Below are 18,682 nucleotides of genomic sequence, written 5' to 3' on the forward strand. Positions count from 1 at the left end.
CCTTGCCTCTGTCCCTGCCCCTAACTGCCGGCTCTTACTCTTAAGCCACTTACTAGACTGCAGCCTGAATTTCATCACCAAACAAAAATTACATTGCTACAATAAGCAATGTGTGAGAAGCCATAGCACGAAAATGTGTGCAACCATGGAACTCATACAGAGCCTTGGTGCCCTGAAAGCTCCCAGAAATGAAGCAGTTGCTTAACACAATATATACCACTGTCATACCCCAAGGGGAAAAAAGAATTAAAAAATCAAGAAGCTTTATCCAAACCTATCCAAATGATAGACACACACACACACACACACACACACACACACAATATATATATATATAAAGGAGGAGTGCTGGCTCTCTCAGATGAGAGGGAACCAGTGCAAGAAGCACTGCAATAAAAAATCCAGAGTGTTCTGTCACCTCCAAGAGACCCCACTAGCTCCCAAGCAATGGATCTGAGCCAGAATGAAATGTCTGAAATGACAAACATAGAATTCAGGACATGGATGGCAAAGACCAATACCCAACAACATCATGAGCAAGTTGAATTCCAATACAAAGAAGCCAGAAAAACAATCCAAGATTTGAAAGACAATATGGCTATATTAAGAAAAAATGAAACAGGGCTCTGGAATTGAAAAATTCACTGCAGGAATTTCAAAATATAGTAGGAAGCTTTAACAACAGACTAGACCAAGCATAATAAAGTGTTTCAGAACTCTAAGATAGGTCCTTTGAATCAACCCAAATTTGTTTGTTTGAATCAACAAAAATAAAGAAAAAAGATTTTAAAAAATGAACTAAGCCTTCAAGAAATATGGGATTATGTAATGTGACCAAATACATGACTTTTTAGCATTCTCAAGAGAGAAGAGACAGTAAGCAACCTGGAAAATATATTTGAGGACATAATTCAGGAAAATTTCCCCAATCTTGCTAGAGAGGTCAACAGGCAGATACAAGAAATCTAGGGAATTCCTGTGAAATACTATACAACAGGGGTTCCCAACTCCTGGGGCCATGACTGGTACCAGTCCCTGGCCTGTTGAAAACTGGGCCATACAGCAGGAGATGAGCAGGAGGTGAACAAGCACTGCCACCGGAGCTCCGCCTCCTGTCAGATCAGCAGTGGCATTAGATTCTCATAGGAGCGTGAACTCCATTGTGAGCTGTGCATGTGAGGAATCTAGGTTGCACACTCCTTATGAGATGGAACAGTTTCATCCTGAAACCATCCCTGCCACCCCAGTTCATGGAAAAACTGTCTTCCACAAAACTGGTCCCTGGTGCCAAAAAGGTTGAGAACTGCTGCTATACAAGACAACCATTTCCAAGGCACATAGTGATCAGACTATCCAAGGTCAATGTGAAAGAAAAAAGTCTTAAAGGCAGCTAGATAAAAAGGGTCATATTACCTATAAAGGGTAATACTATAATATTACCCTTTCATAGTATTAGTGTGAAAACCATCAGACTAAGAACAGACTTCTCAGCAGAAACCCTGCCAGCCAGAAGAGATTGGGGACCATTTTTGGCATTCTTGAAGAAAAGACATGCTAGCCAAGAATTTCATTTCCTGCCAAAGAAAGCTTCATAAACAAAGGAGAAATAAAGTCTTTCCCAGAGAAGCAATTGCTAAGGGGATTCATCACTACCAGACCAGTCGTACAAAAAATACTTAAGGGAGTTCTAAACATGGAAACAAATGTGTATTTGGCTGTTTTCATGCTTCTAATAAAGACATAACCGAGACTGGGCGATTTACAAAAGAAAGAGGTTTAATGCACTTATAGTTCCACATGGGGAGGCCTCACAATCATGGCAAAAGGCAAAGAGAAGCAAGTCACATCTTACATGGATGGTAGCAGGCAAAGAGAGAGGGCTTGTGCAGGGAGATTCCTCTTTATAAACCCATCAGATCTCATGAGACTTATTCACTATCATGAGAACAGCAAGGGAAAGACCTGCCCCTACGATTCAATTACCTCCCTCCAGATCCTTCCCACAACACAAGGGAATTCAAGATGAGATCTGGGTGGGGACACAGCCAAACCATATCAGAATGATACTTGCTACCACAAAAGTACGTGTAAGCACATAGCCCATAGACCCTATAAAGCAATGACAGAATTGAGACTAGCCAACAACACTACAACAGGAACAAAATCTCACAAAGCAACATTAACCTTGAGCGTCAATAGTCTAAATGCTCCACTTAAAATAAATAGAGTGGCAAATTGGATAAAAAAACCAAGACTCATCCTTTTGCTATCTTCAAGAGACCCATCTCACATGTAATGACGCCCACAGACTCAATGTAAAGAGATGGCAAAAGATCTACTGCACAAATGGAAAACATAAGACAGCAGGGAGTTGCTAGTCTTATATCACATAAAATAGGCTTCAAACCAACAAAAGTAGAAAAGGACAAAGAACAGTATTACATAATTATAAAGGTATTCAACTCAACAAGAACACTTAACTATCCCAAATATATATATAATTAACATTGGAGCATTCAGATTTATAATACTATTATTTCTAGACCCAAGAAATGACTTTGACAGCCATGAAATAATAGTGGGGGACTTCAATATCCCACTGACAGCAATAGACAGATAATCAATGCAGAAAAATAAAGAAATTCTGGACTTAAATTTGGTACTCGACCAATCAGACTTAATAGACATCTACAGAAGACTCTACCCAACAACCACAATAGTATACATTCTTCTCATCTGCACATGGAACATACTGTAAGACTGACCATGTGCTTGGTCATACAGCAAGTCTCAATAAATTCAAAAAAATCAAAATCATAATCAAAAATCAAAATGGAATAAAAATAGAAATCAATTCCAAAGGAACTCTTAAAACTACCCAAATACATGGAAACTAAACAACTTGCTCCTGAATGACTTTTAGGTAAACAACAAAATTAAGGCAGAAATTTTAAAAAATTCTTTGAAACAAATGAAGATAGAGACACGACATACTAAAACCTCTGGGATGCATCAAAAGCAGTGTTAAGAGGAAAGTTTATAGTTCTAAATGCCTGTATCAAGAAGATAGAAAGATCTGAAATTAACAACCGAAGATCAGAGCTAAAGGAACTAGGAAAAAACAAACTAAATCCAAAGCTAGCAGAAGAAAAGACACAGCAAAAATTAGGGCAGAACTAAATGAAACAGACCAAAAATACTGATTCTTCCAGTTCATAAGCATGAAATGCTTTTCTGTTTGTGTTGTCTATGATTTATTTAAGTAGTATTTAATAGTTCTTCTCGTAGAGGTCTTTTACCTGCTTGGTTAGATGTATTCCTAGGTATTTTATTTTTGTGTGTGTGGCTACTGTAAATGAAATTGCATTTCTCTATGGTACTCTCTATGATCAAGTACCATAGAGAGGATCAACAAAACAAAAGGTTCGTTCTTCGAAAAGGATAAACAAGATCGATAGACCACTAGCTAGATTAACAAAGGAGAGAGAAGCTCCAAATAAGCACAACCAGAAGTGACAAAGGAAATATCACAACCAATCCCACAGAAATATAAAAGATCCTCAGAGACTATTATGAACATCTCTACATACACAAACTAGAAAATCTAGAAGAAATTGATAAATTTCTGGAAACACATAACCTCCCAGGATTGAATCAGGAAGAAAAAGAAATCCTGAACAAACCAATAGTGAGTAATGGAATTGAATCAGTAATAAAAAACCTGCCAACCAACAAAAGCCCTGGACCAGATGGATTCACAGCCAAATTCTACCAGATGTACAAAGAAAAGCTGGTACCAGTCCTACTGAAACTATTTTTAAAAATTTGAGGAGGAGGGACTCCTCCTTAACTCATTCTACTAAATCGGCATCATTATGAGACCAAAATCTGGCAAAGACACAACAAAAAAAGAAAACTACAGATCAATACCCTGATGAACATAGATGCAAAAATCCTCAGCAAAATACTAGGAAACTAAATCCAGCAGCACATCAAAAAGTTAATTCACTGTGATCGAGTGGGCTTTATTCCTGGGATGCAAGGATGGTTCAACATGTGCAAATCAAAAAATGTAATTCACCATATAAACAGAATGAAAAACAAAAACCATGTAATCATCTCAATAGATGCAGAAAAAGTAGTCAATACAATCCAAAACCTCTTTATAATGAAAACCCTCAACAAACCGGGAATTGAAGGAACACACCTCAAAATAATAAAAGCCATCTATGACAGACACACAGCCAACATCCTATTGAATGGACAAGAGGTGGAAACATTCCCCCTAAGAACTAGAACAAAACAAAGATGTTCACTCTCATCACTCCTATTCAACATAGTAATGGAAGTTCTAATCAAAGTAATCAGACAAGAGAAAGAAACAAAGGGTATCCAAATAGGAAAGAAGAAGAAAAACTATCTCTTTGCTGATGACATTATTCTATATCTAAAAAACCCTAAAGACCAAAAGTGTCCTAGATTTGATGACTTCAGGGAAGTCTCAGGATACAAAATCAACATACAAAACTCAATAGCATTTCTATATACCAATAATGTGCAAACTGAGAGCCAAATCAAGAATGCAATTTCATTTACAGTAGCCACACACACAAAAATAAAATACCTAGGAATACATCTAACCAAGCAGGTAAAAGACCTCTATGAGAAGAACTACTTAAACAAATCATAGACAACATAAACAGAAAAGCATTCCATGCTTATGAACTGGAAGAATCAGTATCATTAAAATGTGCATCCTTCCCAAGGCAATATACAGATTCAACACTATTCCTATCAAGTTACCAATGTCATTTTTTTTTTCACAGAATTAGAAAAAACTGCTCTAAAATTCATATGGAACCAAAAAAAACAGCCCAAATAGCCAAAGCAATCCTGCACAAAAAGAATAAATCTGGAGGCAATCACATTATCCAACTTCAAAGTACACTATGAGGTTACAGTAACCAAAACAGCATGGTACTGATACAAAAACAAATAAACCAATGGAACAGAATAGAAACTTTGAAATGAAGCCACACACCTAAAACTAACTGGTCTTTGACAAAGTCAACAAAAACAAACAATAGGGAAAGAATACCCTATTTAATAAATGATATGAGAAAATTGGCTAACTATATGCAGAAGAATGAAACTGGACCCCTACCTCTCACCATATACAAAAAATAACTCAAGATGAATTAAAGATTTAAATGTAAGACCTTAAACTATAAAAATCCTAGAAGAAAATCTAGAAAATACCCTCTTAGATATTGACCTAGGCAAATAATTTATGCTAAGCCCTCAAAAGCAAATGCAACAAAATTAAAAATTGACAATTGGGGTCTAATTAAATGAAAGAGTTTCTGCACAGCAAAAGAAACTACGAACAGTGTAGACAGACAACCTACTGGATGGGAGAAAATATTTGCAAACTATGCATCTGATAAAGAACTAATATCCAGAATCTATGAGGAACTTAAATCAACAAGCAAAAACCAAATAACTTCATTAAAAAGTGGGCAAAGGACATGAACAGATGCTTCTCAAAGGAAGACATCCAAGTGGCCAAGAAACATGAAAAAATGTTCAACATCACTAATCATCAAAGAAATGCAAACCAAAACCACAAAGAATACCATCTCACACCAGTCAGTATGGTTATTGTTAAAAAAAAGTCACAAAATAACAGATGGTGAGGTTGGGGAGAAAAGGGAACGCTTACACATTGTTGGTGGGAATGCCAATTAGTTTAGCCCCTGAGGAAAACAGCTTGGAAAGTCTCAAAGAACTACAAATAGAATTACCATTCCACCCAGAAATCCCTTTACTAGTTATAAATCCAAAAGAAAATAAATTATTCTACCAAAAAAGACACCTGCACTCATATGTTTATCACAGCACCATTCACAATAGCAAATACATAGAATCAACCCAGGTGCCCATCAACAGTAGATTGGATAAAGAAACTATGGTACATATACACCTGGAATACTACAGACCCATTAAAAAGAACAAAATCATGGCCTTTGCAGCAACATAAATGCAGCTGAAGTCCATTATCCTAAGTGAATTAATGCACAAACAGAAAACTATATACCACATGTTCTCACTAATAAGTAGTAGCTCAACATTGAGTACACATGGACACAAAGATGGGAACAATAAATACTTGGGATTCCAAAACTGGGGGTGGGGGTACGGAAGGGTCCAAAACTGGGCAGGGGGTAATGGTGGTGGGTGAAAGGGTTAAAAAACTATCTACCACTGGGTAGTATGTTCACTACTTGGATAGTGGGATCACCAGAAACCAAAACCTCAGCATCATGTAACATACCCATGTAACAAACCTGCACACATACCCCCAGATTCTAAAATTTAATAAAACAAACAACGGCAAAAAGAGTATGGGCTTGATGACTGCCAGGCTTGAGCTGCAATTCTAACTCCAATTAGCTTAATGGATCAGGGGCAAATTATTTAACCTATCTTGGCCTCAGTACCTCAGTGGGATACATGTAAAGGCGTTAGCACACACTTGGCAGATGAGACAATAAATTGGGATGGTTATTATATTTTATGCTGGCACCAGTGATATCTGCAGAGGCTGAGAGACCTCCACAATCAGGGCCCGGGGGAGAGAAAAAACGGGGAATGGGCTATGAAATATATAGGAAAAGCTTCAGAAGGACAAAGAAGGAAAGATGACTCTTTTAGCCAAGGCTTTAAGATATACAGCAATAGGCCAGCTGTGATGGCTCATGCCTGTAATCCCAGGACTTTGGGAGGTCAAAGTGGGTGGATCACTTGAGGTCAGGAGTTCAAGACCAGCCTGGCCGAGATAGTGAAATCCTGTCTCCACTAAAAATACAAAAAATTAGCCAGGCGTGGTGGTGGGCGCCTGTAATCCCAGCTACTCGGGAGGCTGAGGCAGGAGAATTGCTTGAACCCAGGAGATGGAGGTTGCAGTGAGCCAAGATCGCGCCACTGCACTCCAGCCTGGGCGACAGAGGGAGACTCTGTCTCAGAAAAGAAGAAGAACAGAAGAATATATAGCAGTAATAAGATGGAGGGACATGCCCAATACTGGTTGGCAGATTTGTATATTTTTGTTGGTTGGTTGGTTGGTTGGTTGGTTGGTTGGTTGACGGACTGACTCATTGAATTATTGAACATTTGCTTTGTACCAAGCTCTAAAAGAGCTGATCAAGACAGAGAAGTGTGGCCAGGTAGGGTGGCTCATGCCTGTAATCCCAGCACTTTGGGAGGAACACCTGAGGTCAGGAGTTTGAGACCAGCCTGGCCAACATGGAGAAACCCCGTCTCTACTAAAAATACAAAATTAGCTGGGCACAGTGGCGCATGCCTGTAATTCCAGCTACTCAGAAGACTGAGTTGGGAGAATCACTTGAAACCGGGAGGCAGAGGTTGCAGTGAGCCAAGATCACGCCATTGCACTCCAGCCTGGGCAACAAGAGCAAGATTCCATCTCGGGAAAAAAAGTTAACTGGAAATACAACGAGAACTACAAAGAGGTGATTGTTGCTAATTGAATTAAAAGACAAGGGGCTTCATCTAGACTAGAGAGATTAAAGAGAAGCTATATGGAGCAGGGTCCCATTATAAATTCAAAATTTCAATCTAGAAATCTAAGTTAAGCACAGGCAGGGTAAGGACCATTAAGTGACATTAGTAAGAAGTAAACTGCCAACAACAAGGTTTGCAGCGAGATAAACCAAAACAGCGTGGACCTCTGACATATATTATACCAGATATGGTCTGCATGGACATTTGGTCTGGGATAGATTCTATATGTGAGCTCATATGCAGGTATTCAAATCCCCCTTGGAAATGGAGGAGAACTAACATTTCTTTTTATTCATCTAACATCTTATAAGGTAATTACTGTTATCAGAGGAGAGGCAGCCTGGGTTCAAATCCTGACTCTGCTTACCAAAAGCAAAGGCTACAATAAAAACCTCCATAACTTACTGTCAAAATTTATAAGGACATGCTCAGAACCACAGGGCACATTTTTAAGAGTAGAAGGAACACTTAAATAGGAAAAAGGAAGCCCAAACAACATGGCAGATGAGTTAGAAATGTGAAATTTGACTGGGCCAAAGAAAGAATGAGAAAGTAACTTGCAAGGAGGAACTTTGAAGCTAGTTAGAAAACATCCTTTGACAGCCTTCTAACATTAGCACAAGCGAAACGCACTTTGAAAATATGACTGATTATTCACTAGAAAATGAGTGGGCCACTGGGCATTTGTAAGAGGTGGGAGGGGAGCTGAGTTGAGGAAGATGTTTAGAAATTGGGGAGACCCTGCCAGTAATCTCTGTTTGGGACTTTACTGAGGACCAGGTGACAGAGATTCCCACTGCCGGAGTATATTTTGGCTTCTTGATGTTTCAGAGGCAAGACCTGTTTGCTCCACAGGTCAGTGATCATTTGAGCTGGAAGAGATACTAAAGAACATCTAGACCATGCTTCCTAAATGTCCTCTGTAAAACACTAGCTCTGGTGGATTTTAACAGGTATTTCATAATAGATAATACTTACAGATATAATTCAAAATTTTAGGGAACACATGAATGAGAAATCTTGGGATACACATCTAAGACAGCAAGAAGCCAACTTGCTCACTTGAGGATGAACTTCTGATCTAGGATCCATGAGCACTACCCTTATTATGCTTCAATTACATACACCTAAGAAATTATTATTAAGGATGCTACTCTCCTCCAAAAGACTGCACTAACCTTATATTCTTCTAAACTAAGCCAGATCTTTTCTAATTTGTGGTAAACACTGTATGTAACAGTACATCAAGTAACTTGATGAGTATTAAAAGATAAATTACAACTTTCCTCCTCCTTCCTCTCTTCCATGCCTGACTCTACCATTCCCTCCATTCATTCTGTTATAGGAGGAATCAGATCCATTTTGAATCCAACAGAGCCATTCTTCACCAAACCTCACTGATGAACCACCTGGATCTCTGGGGCTACTTGAGGGGGTCAGCCTCAAATTTTAGAATTTTCTGTTCAGGAGATTTCTAGATGTTAAAATTCAGCCTATTACTTCTTTTTAAAAACCTTTAGCACCTAATGGGACCTAAGTCCCAGAAAAGCTAAGTAATACATTTGATGATTTTATTGTCATCATCCTTATCATTATCAGCATCCTCTTTATCATAATGATATCCATACAAACACTGAGAATTTGCTATGTCAAAGAATGGTGCTGAGGCCTCTATTTCATACCTGAATAAAGTAGGGCCTAGAGAGGTTAGGTAACTGGCCTGAGGTCACTAAATAGGGCCAGGATTTGAATTCAAATACTCTGACTGCAGGATCCACATTTTAAACCACCAATCTAGTACCTCCACATGATTATCCTACCAGCCAAACCATTATGGCTCCTATTTTTCTTTGCTCTGCTGCCCCCATTGCTATGAATAATGGAAGGGAAGTAACACAGCTGTATACTACCACATGTGAGGCAATGTGCCTGGCACTTTCTCACTCTTTCCCATCACTACCATTTGGGATAGGCAGTGTAGATCCACGGAAGACGACAAGGTGTACTTGTTCACTGCCACCCATCCTGACCCCCGGCCCCAGCTAGCAAATGGCAGAGCCTGGATGTGAAGATCTAGCTTTAAAGCCCACGTTCATCCCAGAACTTCATTAAACTTCACTAAAACTTCCTTAAAAATAGCCAGACATAGCCTGACAGACTACAGTTCAAGCTAATTCATACATAATGAAGCATGGAGCACTTTTATTATCTTCCACCTCCAGCATCAAGATGGGGTTCTGCTAAATGTTTCTTGGGGTACTGGGGAACACCTGAGGACCCATGAAAGACTGCACAGGTCCCTAACATCGCTCACTGATCCTCTTGAGGAAAATGGAAATTGATTTTGATTTACGGTTTGTTGTTCTGAAAGAATTATGGTCATGTCACTCACATCATCTCTCCCCCTCCCCCGACTCCTAATTCCAACACCATGATTTTATTATCTTTTTGGCTTGACAGACTAATAGATGATTTTAATTTCACAGAAGCCCACATATGGAGGGATGACAAGGAAAATATGGGCTATGCAGAGATCATTTTTAAAACTTAGGCTATGATGATTCAGGGGGGAAGTGGATGACATTTTTAAGTACCTAGCTTTAAGGTCTTTCTTTCCATCTTACCAACCTTCCACAGGAATTTGTTCAGGGAGAAAACTGAAAAGCTTTCCACTGCCACTTATGAGCAGAGCTTTCTCCAAGCATTCAATGCTTTCATCTTCTCTTCTCCAGAATAAAATGCTCTTTGGTTAAAGTGGGCTAGAAATGTACATATGGTATTCAAGACAGTTCACTATGGCAACCTCAGTTTTAGAAAACAGGCATTAGGAGGGCCCAGCTTTGAAAACATCAGTAACTATAGTCCCAAGCTCCCTCCCAAACTCACTAAGTTGGGGCTTTAACCAAACTAAAAAAAAAAAAAAAAAAATTCATCCTGGAACAAATTAATATAAACAAACACTGCACAAAACAAACTCAATACACAACAATATTGGCTTTAAAAATAAAGCCCTACACACAGAATGAGAACCGCCCTCCCAATTACCTACGTGCCAATTATCCCATGCACTGACTGCTGTTAATTACCTAATTGCTTGTCTGCAGTACATCATTTAATTGTGGTACATTGCTTCTACTGTCCTAATGATCAGAAGGAGAATGTAATTCCCTAGGACCTGGGGAGTGAAACCTTACCTCAGGTTGAAAGGAAAGTACAGCCCAAGTGAAACATTGAGTAAAGAAATAAGGCTGGTTATAAACCAAGGGCAACGAAGTGTGAATTCAGAACCTCCAAGACTGGAGGTGGAAGTAGGGGATGGGCAGTGGGGAGGAGAAAGGTAAAAGTATGTATTGAGTGGTTCCTACAGGTACTGTGTCACTTTTTCTTTTTGTTTGTTTTACTGTATGTAAACTTCTCAATAAACCTAATTAGGGCAGCCATAAAAAAGAATGAGTTTGTGTCCTTTGCAGGGACATGGATGAAGCTGGAAACCATCATCCTCAGCAGACTAACACAGGCACAGAAAACCAAACACCAAATGTTCTCACTCATAAGTGGGAGTTGAACAATGAGAACACATGGACACAGGGAGGGGAACATCACACACTGGGGCCTGTCGGGGGGTGGGGGCCAAGGGGAGGGAGAGCATTTGGACAAAAACCTAATGCACGTGGGGCTTATAACCTAGATGATGGGTCGTAGGTGCAGCGAACCACCATGGCACATGTATATACCTAGGTAACAAACCTGCATGTTCCGCACATGTATTTCAGAACTTAAAATAAATACATAAAATGTAAAAAACCTAATTAGGAAGGACTTGTACTGCCCCTTCTCACAGACAAAGAAACTGAGGCTCTGAATAGTTAAGTAACTTGCCCAAAGGCACATAGCTGGTCAGCAGTCAAATCAGTATTCAAACCTAGTCCTTAGACTCAAAGCACTGCCCTTTCTAGTGAGTTACTAACAGCATGGCTGGGTTAACCCGCTGCCTAACCAAAGCGAAACATGTCATGCTTCCCACACCCAGCACACCCAGCTACCTGCTGTGCCCCTGTCACTACAAGGGGGAAATTTGTCACATCTCCCAACCTGGGGTATTACTGTGGTTTTACCATACATGTTTCTGAGTGTACTGGCGGTGGCAAAGGCCACTGGAGAAAGATACTTAGGAGACAACACAAGCCTCCCCTGAAAAGTTAACAGAGTAGAATGCAGAAGCCAAAGAATACCAATATGGGAAGAGCTGAGAGCCACACTTCACTGAGGCTGCCACAGAATGTGACACTGCTTAGCCAGAAGAGCACATGCCAGGTTTGGAATCTGCCACTTATTAACCAGGCAATCTTGGAAAAGGGGTTTTCTTCCTCACAGGGTCCTAGTTTATTCAATTGAGAAATGGGAATGATACGGTAATATCATGAGGCTGTTCCAAAGATGTAATAAGCTGACATACACATACTGATACAGTGACGTAGCTTGCACAATATCTGGAGTTGGTAATAACTTACTGTTTATAGTCTGCAAAGCTCTGATTACAGATACAAGATGAAACCAGGCCTGGAGGAAAATGCACGTAGACCTGGCACCCTAGAGAGCCAAGGATTTGATGAGGAAGGCTCTAATTCCCCTTCTTTTCATGAAGAGCCACAAGCCACCTCCCTCAGAAGAAACAATAATGCTATGCTTTTCTTTTGTGCTTCCTTCTAGACTCCCTGTTAACTGACCTAAGATCTCAAAATAGCCTGATTTTTCCCTCCAAGAATGGAACTGGCCAAAACGGTGGGCAATTGCTGACCTCTTCACTGGCAGGAGCTGGAGAGGCAGCAAGGCCAGCAATGGATTCCACTTCTCAGAGTGACTGATCCCTCCTTTGCTGCAAGAGGTGCAGAGAACCTACGGCTAACACCTACCCTACAGAACATTGTGCAGGGCAATAACCCTGCGTGAACAAAGGCAGAGGAACTGCCTTCTTTTTACTTTTCAAAAGGCACAGGATAATAAAGAATAGGGTATCAATCAAGTGGATGGAACAAAATAACAATAACACACAAATGAATTGAGCACTCACTATGTAGCTTTGCACTCATGTGAGCTTTGCAAATATTATCTTATTTAATGCTTGCAACTACCCTACAAGTTAGACATTTTCATCATCCCCATTTTACAGAAAGGAAACTTTTTTAGCTTATCCAGAATTATAGAAGCAGTAAGTGGCAGAAGCAGGACCCAGACCAAAGTCTCACTTGGCTCAGACCTCACAAGCAAGAAAAACTAAAGGTCAAAATGCTGGATTTGCCTCCAGGTTCTGTCTCTTTCATCCTTGTCTGTGCCCTCATGTGGCTTTGGAGGAAATGGAGGAAATCAACAGTTTCTTTCTGAGTTGGGTTCCAAGAGCAGAGCTGAGAGCTAGGTGATGTTTATACCCTTGGATTTAGGGGAAAAGGAATGTGGCTTAGAATACAGAGGCTAGAGTAGGACAGGAAGCTGTGATCAGGAAGGCTTTAGTCAAGGTGTCACTTCTGGCTCCAATTCTTTCATTACCAACCCAGCTCTGTGACCTTTCTATAAAATGTGAAATGAGGATGTTAGGGAAGTAGGGAAGAGACTGAATGGTTACCAAGTCATCTTCCAGCTCAGAGTCTTTACTGCACATTGGAGAAGATCTGCAAGATCAAGCAACTCCCCAGACAGACGTCAAAGGCACTCTGTTGTCAAGAATCTTAGCAAATAAAACACTTAATTTTGCCAAGATAGAAACAGCTACAACAATACACTTCACTTTACCAGGAAAAAAAATAGCTACAAGAATAATTCATGCATGTAATGTTCTTGTCTTCCATGCCCTACGTAACTACAAATTAATTCTCAGAAGGACACAACAAGAGACTACAATGGCAATACCAAAATGACAAGCCTCTTTTTTTTTTTTTTTCCAAAAAAGAATGGCTACCTCTTTACACAAAGGCTTTCACTAAAATTCCTTTGGATCCATACCAGACTCATACATAGTCACTCAGAGCTGGAAGGAAATTTGCAGGTCAGTTAGTCTGACTCTCCAACAGTTGCCTAAGTCCCTTCCACAATGTTTCTGAGTATGGGTACCTAGGAGATGCCTAAGTACCCTCATAATAACGAACTTGATACACTCAAAGCAGCCTATTTCATTTTTTTGGGAGTTCTGATTTTTTTTCAAAAGACTTTTTATACTGTGCCAAAATCTGTCTATAATTTTGGTTCTTCCTCTGTACCCTGTGGCTATAAAAACTCCTCCACAACAGCCCTTCAAATATGTAGCCCCTGAGTCTTCTCTTCTGCAGAGCTATCACTCTGTACTTATAGAAAAAACCTGACCACTGAGGTGTCATTGTTTTTGTTGTCATTCTTGTGTTTTTTTTAAAGACAGATTTACTTGAGCCACAATTATTCCAAGAAGATTACTCCTCCAAATAACCCAAACTGCGTATTTTTTCAACCTATATTATCAGCAACACTGAAAGCTGATTATAATCAACTTGCTTTCACAGAAAGAAGGAATACATCAAAAAATAGACTATAAGAGAATCCACTTGGCTAAATGTATCACCAGCAAGCATCCTATGTTCCCAACCAACAGATCAACCAGGAAGAACACTGGATGCACATTTCTCCACCACCGCCCACCCTCCACTAGAATTTAAATGGCCGGGTTTCAAACCACAGAACTATAAAAACCATCTCGCCACAATCTTGCATTTTATAATGTGGAAGTTGAGGCCCAGAGATCCCATCTGTTTCTCCTTGCCATTCTCAAACTTTTATTAATTCTAGGCACCCCACACTTGGTTATGCACTGAGGATACTAAGGCACCAAGCCCTTGCCTTCACAGGTCTCTGTGCAGGGACCCACAAGATAGTCCAAGGGATTTAAAACAGGTTGAGGAATATTGCTGGGGTAGCCCAGTGACAGGCATTGGACTTAGAAGACAAAGGGTTGTTTCCTTTCTCCAGACTTTGTGCAAATTGCCCCTCCCAGTAGATCATCAGTCCCTTCTGTTTGGCAAACTCGTTCTTTGGACTCAGCTCAGGTATCACCCCTGACAATTAATCCTTGACTCCCTTTAGCTGTCCGCCTCCTTTATGCTCCCATAAAACCTTGTTCAAATCACAATCACTGTACTTACCATCTTCTACGCAATTATCTTTCTTGTGTTAACTTTTCTATTAGACTTTAGGTTCCTGGAGATAGGGAACTGAGTATCATTGGGTTTTATAAGTCTAGTCTCGTTCAGTTGGTACAATACTGGGTTTGATGAATAAAAAAGTAAACATTTCAGCAGTTTTTAGGGCTAACAGGGGTTTGTCACATACAGAAAAGAATTCCAGGTTGGGAAAGCAGCAGGCAGAGACACAGCACTCTGAAGGGGTGTCGTGTGCTTGGAGAACTGTGTGGAATTCTCATGGTGGCAATTCAGGGTGGGAAGGGTGGGCATAGAGATAAGCTGAGGTCAGGGCTCAGGGGTTAAGTTTGGGCCAGATGTGGACAACCACATACACCATGCTGAAATGTACAGATAATATCCTTTCGTCAGGTAGGAGAGTGACAGATCAGATTTTTAAGGTTAGTCAAGCAGCCATAAGAAGGAAGCACTCCATTGAGGGCAGACATGAGGCAGGAAGGTGAATTTGGAGCCCACTGCATGATCCAGCTAGGGCATGAGGAAGGTTTTTAATGAAGAGCTTTGTGTCCTGAGAATTCTGTGGGGGCCTTGAGGATGAAGGCAAAGTACTGACTTAGATTTGAGAGCTTCAATAGAACCAACAGGATCTGATGAGTAACACGAGGCTTCAGAGAGGGAAAAGCAGCATCAACGTTGATGCCAGGGTTTCCCAGGACAAATTAGACCATGTAAATAGGAACCATGAGACAAGAAGCAGGTTGGGGAAAAGATTAAGTAGTCATTTTAGGAAAGATTCCTATGACAACCTTTCCATATGATTTCTCCAGGTGCAGAGCTATCTTATTATTGTTTTAACCAAAAGAGTTAGAGAGATGAAGTGCAAGAAAATCTGTCGTAAAAACCCCAAAAGTATGAGACCAATACTTTAATCCTCACAGAGACAGATGGAGCAGTTCTGATGATTTGAGAGTGGAAGAAACAACTTAAGGTGAAAAATCTTCTGGTTCTTAAACCACCAATCATTTCTCAACCAGTTTAGTTGGCAGTTGCATGCAAAATATTCTCTAGACAAACAAATTCCATGTCTCTCTTATTCTCTGGACCCAACTAAGTCATTTTCATATCTGTTAAAAAATTATCATTACTAGCTGACAGGCTAATGGCTTCACACTACTCAGCAAATCCCAGTCACCGCAGAGAATTCAGTTTGCAGTAATTAAGTGGCCCCACAGAGCCATTTTGCTGACTAGCAACCTCATGCTTTACTCATCTTTTCAAAATGCTAGGAGGTCTAGATATTGATGAGGGGAAAAAAAAAAAAAAGCCACATCCCTGCCCCCAGCACACACATGAATAAATCCCTTCTGCACCAAAATGGATCCATCTTCTAATCTAGCAACATCCCCTCTCTCCTCCATTTTATAGCAAAAGCCCCGCAGAGCAAACAACAAACAGAACCTCTTTAGAACCAATTACTCTACTTAAATAAACAGCAAAGGGACTTTTCTGGTCACAGTGATTATCCAAAGTGCACAGGGACTGTTCTTTGTAGAAAATAACTGAAACTTTTAACTCACCCTCTTCCTCAGGTTGTATGTCAGAATCAGGTTCCGGGAGAAGGAATGGGAGAAGGCTGTGTAGAATTCCAGCACTTTCTGCAGGGCATCCCGCTTGATCACATGCAGATCGCAGTAGGTCAAGGCCCTCACATTGGCACAGGACTGGGCAAGGGTGGCTTCCTTCCAGAACACATCTCCAAACACGTCTCCTTTTCCTAAGGAGAGAAGGTGGTCATGAGGAACGTGTTGGCCAGGAGAGGTCTCCCCATCCAGCTGGCTTCCCTCTATTCCCCAGAACTGCTGTCCATTCAGCATTCTGCAGATTGGGCTCAGAAAAGGCAAACACTATTTTAACATGAACCTTAACAACATGCAGTTTAAGAAATGTTTAAGTAGCAGTTAACACATGCCAAAGTTTAATCACTTTGAAATCATTTATGTCACCTCCTCGAAGGGTTATCTTGATCATCCTATCCAAAACAGGACACACACGCCCATTATTCTGTATCACACCCCTTTTCTCCCCCATAACACTAATCATAATCTTTCATTATATTACTTGTTCACTGGTTTATTGCATGTCTTTCAACTTGATAGCTCATGTGTCTTATTCATCCACATAACACAGTGCCTGCACATGGTAGGAGCTCAACCAATATTTATAGGCAGAAAGAAAGAACGGAGGTAGACTGTGGTGGGTCTATACTAGTGTGACTGAGAGGTGAATATTTAAGGGAGCATGTGGACTCTTCATCAGCGATCTAATGAGCAAGAGAGGTCTCTCTCTGGGATGATTCACATGCAAGAAGTCAGACAGAGTTCTTTCCTTACCACAGTGTGTCCACCACCCTAAGGTTTATGTTTGTATGGTGCCTCTTTCTCATCCTCTCTCCCATACCTCCTTCCAGAGCATGTTCCTTACCCTTGCTAAATGTCCTCCTGGTGGTATAAAAATATGGGCCCTATATAAATGGCATCTCCAGGATCCTCTCTATCCCTAGCATTCCACAAGAATACATTTAATAAGTCAATAGAATAATGCTATGGACTGAATGTGTGTGCCCCTCCCCCTTAATTCATATGTTAAAATCCTAACCCTCAGTGCAATGATATCAGGAAGCGAAGCCTTTGGGAGGTAATTAAGTCACGGGGGTGGAGCGTCTCATCAATGGGATTAATGTCCTTATAAAAGGGACTCCTAAGAGCTCTCCTGTGCTCTTTCTATCATGTGAGGATACAATGAGAAATAGGCAGTCTGCAAACCAGAAGGGGGCCCTCACCAGAACCTGACAATGCCAGTCCCTGGTCTCAGACTTCCAGTTTCCAGAACTGAGAGAAATAAATTTCTGTTGTTTATAAGTTACCCAGTCTATGGTATTTTGTTATAGAAGCCCAAATTAAGACAAGTACTAATCCCATATAGCCATATTCTGGGTCAAAGCTTTATCAGTCGTCTTTAACCATCTGCTTTTCACACCTAGGGATATTCTTCCTACCTTTGCCAGCGAGCAACATTTTAACATATGTCAAATGCAAAGCCTAATTCATTTCTGGCATAGCCTCTGGTTATAAATAGTTTAAAATGTTGTTTATCTTGCCTCTAAATTTTCAGCACGATAAACACAAATTTGAATCCCCAGGGAGCCAACGAGGAGTACGCAGGAGGAAGGGGAAAATGCTACCAAGGGTGAAAAGTAATGTATTCAAGGGAGTTGTCAGCCTGTGCATCCAGATCGGCCAAGCTCCACAGCTGAAATCAAAGGACCTGTAGCTCAGTGTGTTTAACAGGCCAGCTGTTTTCCTGATTAAAGCTAAGGAGGTAATTATACTTCCAAGTACATGGATAGAACTTGACTTTACCTCAAACATCAAAAAGTGTCCATTCTAAGTATGTAAGATAGCTGTGGGCACAGCCTTCCCTAAGCACCTCCAAAATGTGAGCTGAAAAACATTTATACTAGACATATTACTTCACAGTTCTCTATGTGTTTGTGGTTCTAATTTACGAAGATGGTTTTACTGAGTCAATGTGAATAGGATACATACTTGGGGTAGCTTCTAGGCAAATACGTCTTTAAAACTGTGCTACTTAGATTCCCTAACTAAGTTCTTTTTTCAAACATCTGTAACATAGGTGGCTCATTTAGGGCTGGGGTCAGTAAAGGGGAATGTTTCTCTCTGTAGGACGCTAACTGGCTTCCACGGAAATAGGCTCATTTATTGTGTACTCCCCAGTACTCAGTTCTAACCAACAAAGCTGGCCAATTCATTTGTAAATGTTATATGTATTAAGCATTCTATAACCTCCCTACACTGCCCACAATGGCTTATGCACCCTTCATATTTGTGTCATCTTGTTCCTCAAGGGAACGTCCTTCC

At 40.4% G+C, this 18,682-nt stretch overlaps 1 protein-coding gene across 2 annotated transcripts in view; it reads right to left on the reverse strand.

Annotated features, from left to right (window-relative positions):
• The window catches only part of LOC105484917 (potassium voltage-gated channel subfamily H member 1), a 455,126-nt gene that overhangs the window by 80,377 nt on the left and 356,067 nt on the right, over positions 1 to 18,682 (reverse strand). For both annotated transcript variants that reach the window (XM_011747028.3, XM_011747026.3), the window contains exon 10: positions 16,322 to 16,518. In XM_011747028.3, coding sequence (XP_011745330.1) covers positions 16,322 to 16,518 — 197 coding nt within the window. The remainder of the gene's footprint in view (positions 1 to 16,321; positions 16,519 to 18,682) is intronic.

The sequence above is a fragment of the Macaca nemestrina genome, chromosome 1, assembly GCF_043159975.1.
Source record: "Macaca nemestrina isolate mMacNem1 chromosome 1, mMacNem.hap1, whole genome shotgun sequence".
Lineage (NCBI taxonomy): Eukaryota > Metazoa > Chordata > Mammalia > Primates > Cercopithecidae > Macaca > Macaca nemestrina.